This window comes from Mastomys coucha, unplaced genomic scaffold (genome assembly GCF_008632895.1).
Source record: "Mastomys coucha isolate ucsf_1 unplaced genomic scaffold, UCSF_Mcou_1 pScaffold18, whole genome shotgun sequence".
NCBI classification, from domain to species: domain Eukaryota; kingdom Metazoa; phylum Chordata; class Mammalia; order Rodentia; family Muridae; genus Mastomys; species Mastomys coucha.
The window spans coordinates 115,377,045-115,391,337 of record NW_022196900.1 but is presented as its reverse complement, the minus strand read 5'-3'; the positions used below and the strand labels follow the sequence as shown (position 1 = coordinate 115,391,337).

Below are 14,293 nucleotides of genomic sequence, written 5' to 3'. Positions count from 1 at the left end.
AAAAGAAAGAAAGAAAGAAAAAGAAAGAGAGAGAGAAAAGAAAAGAAAGAAAAGAAAAGAAAAGGAAAGGAAAGAAAAGAAAAGAAAAAAGCTAGACAGTGGGGCACATGCCTTGACTCCCAGCATTCAGGAGTCAGAGGCAGATTGGTCTCTGAAGCCAGCCTGGTAGAAAAAGAAAAAACGAAAAAACTAGAGAATAAAAGAGAAGTACAGAACTAAAATACTGGTCATCACTGTACTTCATGTGGGTCATCATGGTCAGTATGTTTCCAGGATTTCTGTGCTGTTGAGCTACTACTTCGCAGGTAGCCTCTATTGAGATCAGCTGCACAGACAGACTGAGACAGTAGGGTACAGGTGTTACAATGTGCATATCTGCCAAGAACTGTATATAATATGACTAACCATGAGGGATATATGGAGAAGTACAGGACACCACAAGTCCTAACCCTCTACAGAGCCAGAAAGCACTGTGAATGAATTACTATATGGCCAAGGAAAGAGGTGAAGGGGAAGGGGTCTAGGACTCGAGGCAGTAATGAGTAAGGTCCTTTATTTATGCTTTACAAACTAGTTATCCAGACTTCCCTTTCTGACAATTGTCCCTGAGGGCTTCCCAGTTCTGAGTCCTGTGTGCCCCACGCCCCAAAGATCAGTATGCCTAACATTACCTCTAATCCAGACTGTCCACGCCTCTACCTGGAAGTGACATCACTCTTGGAGTTCCAAGGCACCACTGAGTATAGTAGGTGTCATTGCCCAGCTTTTGTGACAAAGGCTGCTCCTTCTACTAAAGACCTCTCTTGGTAGTTTCAGTTCCTCCCTGCCTCTACTTGAAAGCACCAGATCCCAAGACTCAAGCCAGGACAGAGTCCGTGGGGCAGTGGTCTGTTCGGGCAACCTGGTCCTAGTCGAGTAATGGGTCTGGAACTCTAAGATCTGGTGAGTGCCAATTTCTGCCTGCATGGGTAGAAGGTGTTCAGCCACACCTCCTGGGTCCCTGGCTCCTGTTTCAGTCACAACCCCCCATAGCCCCCTGCATGAGAGGTATGTGCTATCTCAATGTCCCAAGCTCCCAGCATTCTAGCTGGACCTACCCCCCCAGTCATCTGACCACAGCTAGGTATGCCCCATCCCACAGACAGGTAGCCCAGCCCCACAATATAAGGGGCAGTTTGCCCCTTCCCCTCCTCTCTTGCTCTTTTGTTCTCTTCCCCTCTCTCTTGCCCTATTTCTCTCTTCCCTTCTTTTCTCCTTCTCCTCTTCTCCCTTCTCCTCTTTCTCTTCTTCTCCTCTCCTCTACTTCTCCTTTCTATCTCTCTCCACGTGGTCATGGCCAGCCTCTATTTCCTTATCTTCTCTCTCTCCCTCCTACAATAAAACATCTTATGCCTATGCCATGTCTCCTTTCAACTAACGTGTCATGCAGCCCCAGCATCTACAGTAGTGAGACCTGAACCAGCGACTCTCCTGCCCCCCACCCCCGCACAGCACCCCAACCCCAGCACAGGACAGCCATGCTGCCACTTCTTTCCCCACCCTCTTCTCCCCTCACTTTCAGCCTCTCCGAGACATCCAGCTTCACGATGTCCAGAGGCAGGAACCTAGCCCCTGGCTGTTGGGAGGCCAAGGGACCCCTTGCAACTATCTTGTTATCTCTGCCCCACCCCCTACAGACTCTGACCCAGATGCCCCTCCTACCTCCCCCACCCCCCACCCCCAGCAGAGCAGAGTGTGCAGGCAGACATCTATATCTGCACTGCCCAGAGCACAGAAACTCTGGCCAGGTATAAGTCATTCTACCCTCCCTCCTTTTGTTCCCCCCCCCCCCCCCCCCGTCCATGTGGTGCCCAGTGTGGCAGTCCCTGGGCCCAGCCCCAGGGCTGCGCAGCGGCAGAGAGCGCACACCACCTGACAGAGTCAGTCCTCCACTCCTAGCCAGCCCACCCTATACAACACAGTGACCTGGCTGGTGCCCAGCACTCACTCTCCTCATCCACTTTGAGTTCCTCATGGTTCTTGATGGCTTCAGCAATCTCCTTTTCATTGTGGCCTTTACTTGCCAAAAACTTCACTTTATATTCATCCCAGGACACATGGCCTAAAAAGAGATCACCCTGGTCAAGATACTTGGCAGGGAAGGTCATGAAAAAGACAGTTATTTTAGGACATCTGCTAGAAATCCTGAGCTATAAGCAGCCACAGGGCAGACAGTAAAAGCTCCTGTGTGCTGAGTGTCTAGTACTAGGGAAGGGTGAGGGTTTGTACAGCTCCAGACATCTTGCCAGGGTGGCATTCAGGGTCAGGGCAACGAATATTCAGCCCACAGCTTTGGCCAGTATCCTGTACCAACTTCTTCACCAGCAGAATCAAGGGGAACTTTTACCCCTCAGGGCCAATAGAGATACTGGTTACAGCATAGGATGGGAGAACACTAGAAAGGGATCCCAAACTTTTAAGAGATACTGGCTAGTTTTGGTTTACTGAGTAGTCTCAGTATGTAGTCCAGGCTGGCCCTGAACTATTAAGATTCTGGTATTTTCTCCCCCCCCCCCTTTTTTTTTGGTTTTTCAAAACAGGATTTCTCTGTCTAACCTTGGCGATCCTGAACTCACTCTGTGGACCAGGCTGGCCCAGAACTTAGAGATCTACCTGCCTCTACCTCCTGAGTACTGAGATTAAAAGCATGGGCCACAACTGTACAACCTAGTACTACTTTTCAACTAAAATATTTGGGTCCTAGCTGGGAGATGGCTTCCAAGTGAAGCATTTGCTGTGCAAGCATGAGGACCAGAATTTTTTTTTTAAAGATTTATTTATTTATTAGATGTAAGTACACTGTAGCTGTCTTCAGACACCCCAGAAGAGAGCAACAGATTTCATTTCGGATGGTTGTGAGCCACCAAGTGGTTGCTGGGATTTGAACTCAGGACCTTCAGAAGAGCAGTCAGTGCTCTTAACCGCTGATCCATCTCTCCAGCCCCGAGGTCCAGAATTTGAATCCCCAACATCTATGTAAAAGCTGCATAGATATGGAGGCCCATCTATAATCTCAGCACTGAGAGGCAGAGACAAGGAATCCCTGGTACAAGCTAGCTATTTAGACTAATGAAATCAATGAGCTCTGGACTCAAAATACCCAATGTTAATCTCAGCCTCCACAGGCATGTGTACACATCAATACACATATACATGGAATTTCACAAAATAAATACATAAATAAATAAATAAATAAATAAATAAATAAAAATGTATGTCCGTGTAGTACTTGCTGTGTCCTTTAGTTTCAACAAGCACACAGAAACTACCTCATTCCTTGATCATCCCTAGCCCTACTGTGTCCTATTCTACTTTTCTGCCCCTTGGCCTGGGGACATCTCTCAGGTTCTACCCGTAAGGCTGGAGTCCCCTGCCTGACTTCACCCACTTCACCCAGCTCTGTCAATTGGGCCCACTGTACCATCACCGTCGGGGTCCACAGCCCTGAAGTGTAGTTTGTTTTCTTTGACAGCCTCCTGGAAGTGCTCTGCTGTTTTCTCCATAATCCAGTGCTGCATCTCCTTAGCGCTGATCCTCCGGTCAGTGTTCACATCTACCCTATTAGCAGACAAAGGCAAGCATCAGATCAGGCTCTAGGACTCTCAACAGAAAGGCAAATGCTTCTGGTTTCAGGAATTACACACAAGTAGCTATGAACCTGCCACAAACTAACATTCCATTTGTAAGTATTATAGAAAACCCAGAGGCTGGGGGCTCACTAGGGAGCCCCAAGAGAGGACCAGGGACTGTAAGGAAAATTGTGGGTGAGCAGTTAAGTCAGGAGCTGCTATTTGAAGACAAAACAGGTCATCACTGGGAAGAGACTCTCCCACTTGGGGTATGATGGACAGAATTATAACCCTTTGTTCATTTATTTGTTTAGTTTAGTTTTCAAGACAGGATTTCTCTGTGACCCTGGTTGTCCTGTACAGCAAGCTGATCTTGAACTCAGAGACACATCTGCCTCTGCCTCATGAGTGCTGAGATTAAAGGCACTACCATTTCTGGCTCATAATTCTTCTAATCATAGCAGTTTATATACTTCAGCTAAACCACACAGGCACCTTCCAATGCAACAAATGTATAACAAAGTCCCTTTGGAAACCTAACATTTTGCTCAGGAATAGAACCCAGGTCTTAGTGACAGAGATCTTGGGACTTGGAGATTGATTACCGGAACTCACAAACAAAACACATTTAGTAGAGGGAATATCAGAAAGAACCTGCGTCAGGACTTGTAAAATGGCTTAGAGAGAAAAGGCCCTTGCCACCAAGCCTGATAATCAGAGTTTTATGCCAGGAAATCACTTGGTAGAAAAAGAGCGATAACTCACGAAAGCTGTCCTATTTCCATCCATTCTCCCACCCCCCAATACACAAAGGGGGGGGCGGACAGAGAGAGAGACAGAGACGGAGACAGAGACAGAGGGAGAGGGAGAGGGAGAAAATAAATAGGTAGTTCTTAAGAACTGAGCTATATTGAAGTTTAGTTCAGACTGTGTCTCAGTTAGGGTTTTACTGCTGTGAGCAGACACCATAACCAAGGCAAGTCTTATAAAGGACAACATTTAATTGGGGCTGGCTTACAGGTTCAGAGGTTCATCCATTATCAAAGTGGAAGCAGGGCATCATCTAGGCAGGCTTGTGCAGGAGGATCTGAGAGTTCTACATCTGCATCTGAAGGCTGCTAGTAGAATACTGGTTTCTAGGCAGCTAGGATGAGGGTATTAAACCCATGCCCACAGTGACACACCTACTCCAACAAGGCCATACCTCCCAACAGTGCCACTCCCTGGACTGAGCATATACAAACCATCACATCTGCTCACCTAAATCCTAACTCAGAAAGATGCAACTTTGTGTTTTTGTTTTATTCTGTCTCTTTCTTTTGGATGCTCAGAACCTAGGTATGCTTTTTCTAATTCTCTGAGCTTCCTTACTATTTCTCTAAAGCCTCTTTCTGTTGAGTTTAGTTTTAAAAAATTTACCACCTTTGCTTAGGAGCTACAGTGCTACCAGCCCCTCCTGGCTCCCTTTTGTTCCACTGTGTCCTTAACAATTTACTATCTCCACTTCTCCTTCCACCCTAAATTTAATGGCTTATTCCACCTAGTCCCTGCCAAACATCCTGGCCTCTCGCCCATAGCCCATAGCAGGGGTGAGGGGGAGGGGTACGGGGGGGGGGGCACAGGCTCTAGCTCTTCCTGAGGCTTTATATGGCTGTTATGTCCTTCTTATTCCAAAACATGACCAAAAAAAGCCCCTCTCCTTCCTTAAGTCTGCCTTTTCCTCCTGGGACCCAGAAGTCCCACCTATGCCTACCTTGTCCAACAATTTGGCCCCGCAGCCTTCATTATTAACAAATCAAGGGCCAATTCAGAAACAGGGCTAACATCAGAACCTCTCCTTATACCTTTCCTCCCTGTTATGTGGCTGCCTGCTGCCATGTGGTGAACATCCCTGCCAGTAACTCAAATGGCATGGCTTTTTTCCTTCCTTGCATGTTCCACTTCAGGGTTAGGGCAACTGCTGAGATTTACAGCTTGTCCTCCCTGGGTTATTTTTCTTTCAAATTCTAATAAAATTGTCCTTACAATTCAAAAAATAATTAAATGTAAAACCTAATAAGACCAAAAAAAAAAAAAATGGATGGACATGGTTGCAGAAACCATTATCCTAGCACTGAGAAAGCAGAGATAGAGCCAGGTGTGATGGTGTACATTTTTAATCCCAGGATTTGGGAGATAGAGGCCTGCTGGCCTACATATCGAGTTCTAGGATAACCAGAGCTATTTAATAGAGAGATCATGTCCCAAAAAATCCACAAAGCAGGCAAGTAAGCAAGCAAGCAGACAAGTAGCAGCAGATGAACCAGTTGTGAGTCCAAGGCCAGCCAGGGATACACAGTAAGATCTTATCTCAGAGAAAAAGAAAGGAAGGGAGGGAGGGAATGTAGGTACCCAAACAAACCAGCCTGTGTCCCCCTCCCCGCATCAGCTCTTTTTTTTTTTTAAAGATTTATTTATTATTATACATAAGTACACTGTAGCTGTCTTCAGACGCATCAGAAGAGGGCGTCAGATCTCATTATGGGTGGTTGTGAGCCACTATGTGGTTGCTGGGATTTGAACTCAGGACCTTCGGAAGAGCAGTCGGTGCTCTTACCTGCTGAGCCATCTCACCAGCCCCCGCATCAGTTCTTAACCCATTGATTTGTTATACCTTTTCCTAGGCAGCCCTGGGTCAGCCCTCCTCTATCTGAAATTATAACATGCTAGGATTACTTTACTTTCCACTTGGCCTGACTTTATGCTTTTCAACTGATAAAGTCTATAGTTGGAACAGTCATGCACAAAGTCCTTAAGAGGTGGGGCAGGGGCAGAAGTCTATCCTGAGGCCTTCCTGGCCATGAGGGCCTAGGCATAGCTAAGCAGTCCAGCTTAGGCCCTCTAAGTCCTATCAAAGTACAAGGTACTAAAACATTGGTTTTTCAACCTTCCTAAGGCTGCAACCCTTTAATACAGTTCCTCATGTTGTGGTAACCCCCAACAATAACATTATTTTCATTGCTACTTCATAACTGTAATTTTGCTACTGCTATGAATCACAATGTAGATATCTGTGTTTTCCAATGGTCATAGGTAATCCCTGTGAAAGAGTCATTCATTCCCAAAGGAGTCATGACTCTTCTGTGCTAGAATAGCTTATTGAAAGTGAATTATCATCGCAAATGCTGGATCCTCGAAAACATATAAGACACTTACTTGGAAAAGATGACCATCAGCTTCCTCCGGCTTCTCCGTGGCTCTGAGTCTTCATCAAACCCATCCATGTCCTTTCCCAGGAAAACCTCCTGATGGAAGTCCTTGTTGAGGTGTCCATCCATCTCCAGCTTCACCCCATTCAAGTGGTCTGGGGGTATGATCTCATTTTCCTCCCTGTTGGCCACTCTTTCCCGAGTAAATGAATGGTTGGCAGGTCTAGCAGTTGCATCCATCAGAAGGATAAGGCCCAAGAACCAGAGGCCATGAGCAGCTAGACCACAGAGGGAACTCTGTCTGGGTGTCATCGCCACTAGCCAGACCACGGGACTCCTGCAAGGTGTGAGCCAAGAGCTGAAGTAAGAGGTAACAGCAGGGAAGAAAGGGAGATCACAACTCAAACTAGAGCCCTAGATACTACAAAGGCTCTGGGCTACTAGCACTGCCAAGAAAGCTGAAGGCTGATGGCTGGCTCCACAACCTGACAGTCTACAAAGAAAACAGACCAGGTCAGGGTTGAGGGCACATTCCTTTATAGCTAGTCTTTGCTACTTTGTGGGTTCTTCTTTTTCCCATCCTTTATCCACCCCTAGTTTCACCCCCTATCACTAGATAGGAAAGAAGGATAGAGGGGTAAGAAAGAGAGATCTCTGAATCTAATTTTTTTTTCTTGTTTCTTCTTTGAGTATGATTACTAACAAACCATAACCAAACTCCCTGAACAACCACCGACCACACCTCTAGGTGCCCTAGCATTTATATATCCCCTGAAAAGTTCCCAGAATTCCAAATGTCACACAATTGCAGAACACTATCTATAGCTGGCAAAATCATGCCTCTACTAAAGCACAAGGCAAGTCATTGTCAGCTGCTGTGGAGAGTCCAAAGCAGCCCCACATCTTTATGCCCGGGATTAAAATGAAAGCACATCCTTATAATATTTGTGTGGGGTTTTTTGTTTGTTTGTTTGCTTGTTTTGGGGGTTTTTTTGTTGTTTTTGTTTTTGTTTTGTTTTTCGAGACAGGGTTTCTCTGTATAGCCCTGGCTGTCCTGGAACTCACTCTGTAGACCAGGCTGGCCTCGAACTCAGAAATCTGCCTGCCTCTGCCTCCCAAGTGCTGGGACTAAAGGCATGTGCCACCACTGCCCAGCTAATATTTGTGTTTTTTAAAGAAACCAAAATTCTAAATTGTCACTACACACCTTTAACCCCAGCACTTGGGTGACAACCAGAGCTACACAGAGATATATTGTCTCAGGGGAAGGAAAAAAAAGACAGACCACCACAGTTAAGTGGAAGCAAATGCTTCACTAAATATATTCATTTCATACCATGATTTAATAATCAGGGCCAACCATATATTGAAGCAGGATATGGTGACATTCAACTTTAATCCCAGCACACAGGAGGTGGACACGGGTGGATCTCTGAGTTCCAAGGCCAGCTTGGTCAACATTGTGAGCTCCAAGCCAGCCATGGATAAACAATAAGATCCTATCTCAAAAAAGAAACAAGAATCCACATACATGGATGGGGCAAGGGCTATATATATAGCTCAGGGGCAAAACACTTGTCTAGTACGTTCAAGTCCTAGGCCTGGTCCCAGCACTACAGGAAAAAAAATGAAGAAGAAAAGTGAAAAAGAAATTCAACAAATGATGTTTTTACTTTTCAAAAAAACTGGAGGATTGCACTTGGCCAGGCTGAAGCACAGTCCTTCCTGTACCTTAACCCATATGTCATCAATACAACAAAGTAAATCTGACTCCACCCTCCTTAATTACTATCACAGGGTTTATTGGACAGCTGTGGTCACTCAAGTCTCCAGATCCCAACTTGTCACAGAGCTTGGTGACCTTGGTTAAGGATCTGACCTTTGCTGTAGAGAGAATCTGCTATAAGCATCACCTGTTAATAAGAAAACTTATGGCCAATGAGCTGAGGCAGAAAATAGGAGGTGGGACATCTGGCAGGGGTAGAGAGAATTCTGAGGAATGCTCAAGAATTTGCCCTAGAATGCTGAGGAGACGGAAGTAAGAATAAAAAGAGAGGAAACCGGGCATGTAACTCAGGAGTTTCATCTTGTCATAGCTTCTATACACATCAGTTTCCAACAAGTAGTCAAAAGGAAAGCTAGTGACACCTGCAGTGGAGGTGACAACGGTATCCCTTGACCTGCCTTCAGTCAAATGACATTCTATTTGCCAAAGTCACAACTGTTTTAAGATTAGTTGTTAATCTCTGGGCCCAATTTCTAAGTTAAAATTTTCTGTGCTTATGTATAGTAATAAACAGTCCATTCAGGACTTAGTTCCACCTAGGTTTCTGGTATACACAGGGTGGCTGGGGAAATATCTGTACTTTTTTGCCATCCTTACATTATAATTCTGATGAAACCAGACTATACAGTTTGTTTGCTTGCTTGCTTTTTTGTTTTGAGACAGGGTCTCACTATGTAGCCTTGTTTGGCCAGGAACTTGCCAAGTAGACTAGGCTTGCTTTGAAAGTGTGGCAATTACAGGCAGCAGAATCAATAGTTCAAGGCCAGCCTCAGCTACATAGTAAGTTCAGACGAGGTACATGAAACCCTGTCTCGAAACTATTGATAACAACAACAAAAGAAGAAGAAAAGACCACCAACGTCTAAAAAGCAACAGTCTAAAACAGTCCAAAAGCTGTTAGTGGACTGGTGACTTAGCCCAGTAGTAGAGCATTTGTCCAGCATTTAAGATGTTGGATTCGATCTTCTCCAACAGCACAAAAATAGGAATGTAAATAAAGCCTGGCAGTAAAGAAGTGAAGTTTAAAAAGCCTTTAATTCTAGCACTCGGGAGGCAGAGGCAGGCGATATGAGTTCCAGTGCAGCCACTCTGGTCTACAGCGTGAGTTTCAGGGTAGCCAGAGTTACCTTGTCTCGAAAAACGCCATCAACAAAAAAGTAAGTAAAAGCTCTGTGGACTTAAGAACAATACTGAATAGTACCAGAGAGAACTACCACCAAACCGGGTCAGGTATGAAGGTTTTACACAGGCCTTCAATTTCCAACTCGTACTACTAGTACTCAACTCATGGCGCACATTTTACCAAAGAAGAAACCAAAGCAGAGATGCTGGACCACAAGTTGAAGTCACAACGTCAGCCGGTAACAGAGCCCCGAGCCTCAGCTCCCCCGCGGCACAGTGAGTTCCGGAAGAAGCAGCCGGGCAAGAGGGCGGGCGCACTCTTACAAGGACGGCCCGCGGGGTCAAGCCGGCTCAGACCTGGCGCGACCCAAACGCTAGACGAATGGCCTCCCAAGCCCGCCCCTCGCAAAGCGACTGCAGGGACCCCCTCACTCACACCGGCTTTCTGATGCGCCGGGTCTGGGGAGCGCAGTTGGGCGCCCGCGAAGTCGTACGCGGAACTCAGCTCAGGCCGCCGCCATCTTTCTTCCGGGAACGGGCGAATAAGACAACCGGGAACCGTGAGAAAAACCACAGCCTCGGGCACGAATCTCGAAGCCACCATCTTTCTTACGGGCGGAAGCAACCTCTGAGAAACAACCAATAGAAATGGCGCATGGAGTCACGTGTCAATCATCCTTAGACCAAGCCCTAGCCTTCAAAGCCGCCCTGGATATCAGCTTCAGGGAGTCTAAACGCCTAGCCACCGTGTGCCTCGGGGCTCCTCCCACGGTTACCAGGCCTAACCTGCCACGACAGTCTCCGAGTCGCGCAGGCGCCTTCCAGCCTCCGCGCCTGCGCGACTCGGCGACCTCCCGCCCGCAGCATGAAGGTACTTCGGCGTGCTTGGCGGCACCGGGTGGTGCTGGGCCTAGGCGGCCTGGCGTTTTGCAGCACCACTCTGTTGTACTTAGCGCGCTGCGCTTCTGAGGGCGAGACGCCCTCCGCCTCTGGAGCCGCTCGACCCCGCGCTAAAGCTTTCCTGGCAGTGCTAGTGGCTAGTGCGCCCCGCGCGGTTGAGCGCCGCACCGCAGTGCGCAGCACGTGGCTGGCACAAGAGAGGCGTGGCGGACCCAAGGACGTGTGGGCGCGCTTCGCTGTGGGCACTAGCGGCTTAGGCTCAGAGGAGCGGCGTACTCTAGAGCTCGAGCAAGCACAGCACGGGGACCTGCTACTGCTCCCCGCCTTGCGCGATGCCTACGAGAACCTCACAGCCAAGGTCCTGGCCATGCTAACATGGCTGGACGACCATGTGGACTTCGAGTTCGTGCTCAAGGCGGATGACGACTCTTTTGCGCGCCTGGATGCTATACTGGTGGAGCTACGCTCACGTGAGCCCGCACGCCGCCGGCGCCTCTATTGGGGCTTCTTTTCTGGGCGCGGTCGTGTCAAGCCGGGAGGTCGCTGGCGAGAAGCTGCCTGGCAACTCTGCGACTACTACCTGCCCTACGCACTGGGCGGTGGGTATGTCCTTTCTGCGGACTTGGTGCATTACCTGCGCCTCAGCCGCGAATACCTGCGCGCATGGCACAGTGAAGACGTATCGCTGGGCACCTGGCTGGCACCAGTGGATGTGCAACGGGAGCACGACCCACGCTTCGACACGGAGTACAAATCTCGAGGCTGCAGCAATCAGTATCTGGTGACACACAAGCAAAGCCCACAGGACATGTTGGAGAAGCAACAGATGTTGCTGCACGAGGGCCGGTTGTGCAAGCATGAGGTGCAATTGCGCCTTTCCTATGTCTATGACTGGTCAGCACCACCCTCCCAGTGCTGCCAGCGCAAGGAGGGCATTCCCTGATGTCATTGCGGGTGCTGTGGTCTTTCCTGACTCAGGCCAAGCTTCCTGAACAATCTGATCAATTATCTGGGGTGACCTTGGTTTATCCAATTACTGTTGAGACCTTGGGACTGAGGGCCAGAGACAGCTAACAATGTCTATTCCACTGATCGGGCTCATTATTAGTGGTCTTATGTAAGGCCTACCCAAGGACATCTGGTTGTGGATGTGGGGATTGCATCTGCACGCACACAGACACTCCCTGGCCTGTGTAATGCCACCTATCAGCCATCTAGAGTGTGAGGGAAGAGGGCCTCCTCACTTGATGAGCTTAGAGTGCCCTCATTCTGCATTCTGCAGCTCACTGCCCATCTTGAATGTTCTGTACAGCCTAACCTGCAGACGGTGTTGAATTCATCTCAAAATGTTACTTGTCAAAGTTGTCTTTGTAGTGTTTGGACAAAGTTCCATTCTGTTGTGTCTCCTGTTTTTATCTTTTGTCATGGACAAGTAGAGGTTTGACTTGGTTTTCAAGTCAGGGTAGAATTTTTGTCTCTGTAGATAGAGGTTGGTAAATATAATGCAGTTTGCTTAGACCTATTTATAAATATTGTATGCTTGTATAGATAAGAATTTACAGAGGCAGGCAAATCTCTGGGTTCAAGGCCAGCCTGGTCTACAGAGTGAGTCCAGGATAGCCAGGACTTTGGCAGAGAAACCCTTAAAATTTTTTAACTTGAGAATGCAAGTCTTATTTTATTTTCAACTACTTAAGAAAAATACTTGTGTCAGAATTTGTAACTGTGGATTAATCTGTCAACAGCCTAAATGGCCAACCCCACTGCTGAGTGTGTTTAAGACGTAGTAGAATGTTTAAACTATCTATTTCTCTTTCAGGTTTACACATAAGTCAGTCCCTTTGTGTGTTTGTTTGTTTCTGAACAGACACGACTTTTAAAGCTTTTCAGGGAGCGTGATCAGTATCCACACAAAGTTTGACTTTCAAAGTGGTTTATTCACACCAATATTCCTTACAGTATCATACTAATATAAAAGTTAAACAGCTGTCTGACCAAGCAGGTTCCACTGGGAAATCTCCAGTCAATACATTTCAGAATCGTCTCAGACACCACCCACTGTCAAGTCCTTCAGTTATCAATTGTGGCAGACTGAAAGGAGGTCCTTGAGAGTGTAAGCTAGTCAGTGGCGGGCTTATGTGGGCCCAGTAACAGCACCTGAAGTTCAGGAATGACTAAGGCCAGGACCACCAAGAGAGTCTCAAGTCCTTTTGGTATCAGCATGGAGGCTATGGAAGCCTTGTCACAGGAGCATTGACAGTGTGATCCTAGAAACCATCTCCAGTGTTCATTTCATTGGGCTGCAGCTTTGAACTGGTTCACTGCCGTATCAGTGCCACCTTAGGGTTAATTCATTAGCCTATCCTGTACTAGGCTCTTATGTTAGCTGCAGGGTGGGCAGCCAGTGGACTTGCTTCTGAGATGTAGCTCTTATCAAAGCTGCCTAGTGGCAAACTCAAGCCAAAAGACTTGAGTTACACAACATGTTTTTTAAGCTATGTTCCATACAAGCTTCCACAAAAACCTTCAGATTCCTTGTGTCTCAGCAAAGTTCCAGGAATCCAAACCTGAGTTGAGGCTTCCTAAATTCTCTCTTAAGGAAATAATATTTGCTACCTAGCATAGCACCCCAACCTCACAAACTTTAACAATATATCATACCCACTTTTAATGTTAAAAAAAAATTAAGAGTATACTTAGAAAAATATAATTAGGTGGCTCCAGAAAAAAGGGACAGCCTGTGCTGGCCTGGCCTTGACCTCCAGCTTTGGATGAAGTTGCAATCTCTATTTTAATAGGACTGATGGTTGGGGTTTTGTTTTTTATGAGACAAGATCTAGATATGTAGCCTAGACTAGATGTGAACTCAATCCTGCCTAATAGACTAGATTTGAATTAAATCCTGCCTAGTGTCCTGACTACTGAGATTACAGGCATAAAGCACCAAACCTAGTTTACATTAACTTTTTGTTTGTTTGGGTCTGTATAGCCTGGGGGTATTCCTGTCTGGGGGAACTGTGGGTGTGTGGGAAGGAGACCTGATTGCCTGTCATTAATTTGCTTTTAAATTTTCAGGCTGTAAACTTGAATGTGTTTGGATTCTTCCTTTTCCTTTTGCTTGTTTTCCCCACCCCTGAAACTTCCCAGAGGAGAAAACCCTGGAGCGAATTTTACTGACTTCTGACATATATTAACATCCACTGTAAACAGGGAAATATCAGATCCAAATACAAAACAGTTATTGATCGAAACTTTAGCTTTCAAATGCACATGCATAGTGTAAAAAGATCTTAGACCTTTAACAGCTAGATCAACACTCATGGATGAATGGATTAGAACTACTGATATTGGGTCTGGAGAGATGGCTCAGCGGTTAAGAGCACTGATTGCTCTTCCAGAGGTCCTGAGTTCAATTCCCAGCAACCACATGGTGGCTCACAACCATCCGTAATGAGTTCTGAGCCCTCTTCTGGTGTGTCTGAAGACAGCTACAGTGTACTTAGATATAATAATAAATAAATCTTAAAAAAAAAAAAGAACTACTGATATTGACCCAATAACTATATAATTGGACAAGCAATGGCCAATAATTCTAGATATCAAAATGTGCATTATTTTTTTTTCTGTGGGAGATGAGGTCACTTGAAAAGGGGACTGTAGGCAAGGCATTCCAAGAGACTTCTCTAGAA

The 14,293-nt window shown here is 46.6% G+C and overlaps 2 protein-coding genes across 4 annotated transcripts in view; one reads left to right on the top strand and one right to left on the bottom strand.

Annotated features, from left to right (window-relative positions):
- Sdf4 (stromal cell derived factor 4) overlaps positions 1-10,537 on the bottom strand; it is a 19,565-nt gene extending 9,028 nt beyond the window's left edge. The window contains exons 1-4 of one of the 3 annotated variants that reach the window (XM_031379843.1): positions 10,141-10,537; positions 6,804-7,133; positions 3,461-3,597; positions 1,988-2,101 (exon numbers count right to left, since the gene is read on the bottom strand). In XM_031379843.1, coding sequence (XP_031235703.1) covers positions 1,988-2,101; positions 3,461-3,597; positions 6,804-7,108 — 556 coding nt within the window. In that variant the 5' untranslated portion in view covers positions 7,109-7,133; positions 10,141-10,537. Of the gene's footprint in view, positions 1-1,987; positions 2,102-3,460; positions 3,598-6,803; positions 7,134-9,878; positions 10,093-10,140 lie in introns of those variants that run through there. The other 2 variants (XM_031379844.1, XM_031379842.1) reach the window with 2 other exon arrangements.
- Positions 9,689-13,700, top strand: B3galt6 (beta-1,3-galactosyltransferase 6). Its single transcript, XM_031379847.1, has one exon. It carries the CDS (start codon positions 10,570-10,572, stop codon positions 11,545-11,547), a length of 978 nt encoding a protein of 325 aa, XP_031235707.1. The 5' UTR covers positions 9,689-10,569; the 3' UTR covers positions 11,548-13,700.
- The last annotated feature ends 593 nt before the right edge of the window (positions 13,701-14,293 follow it).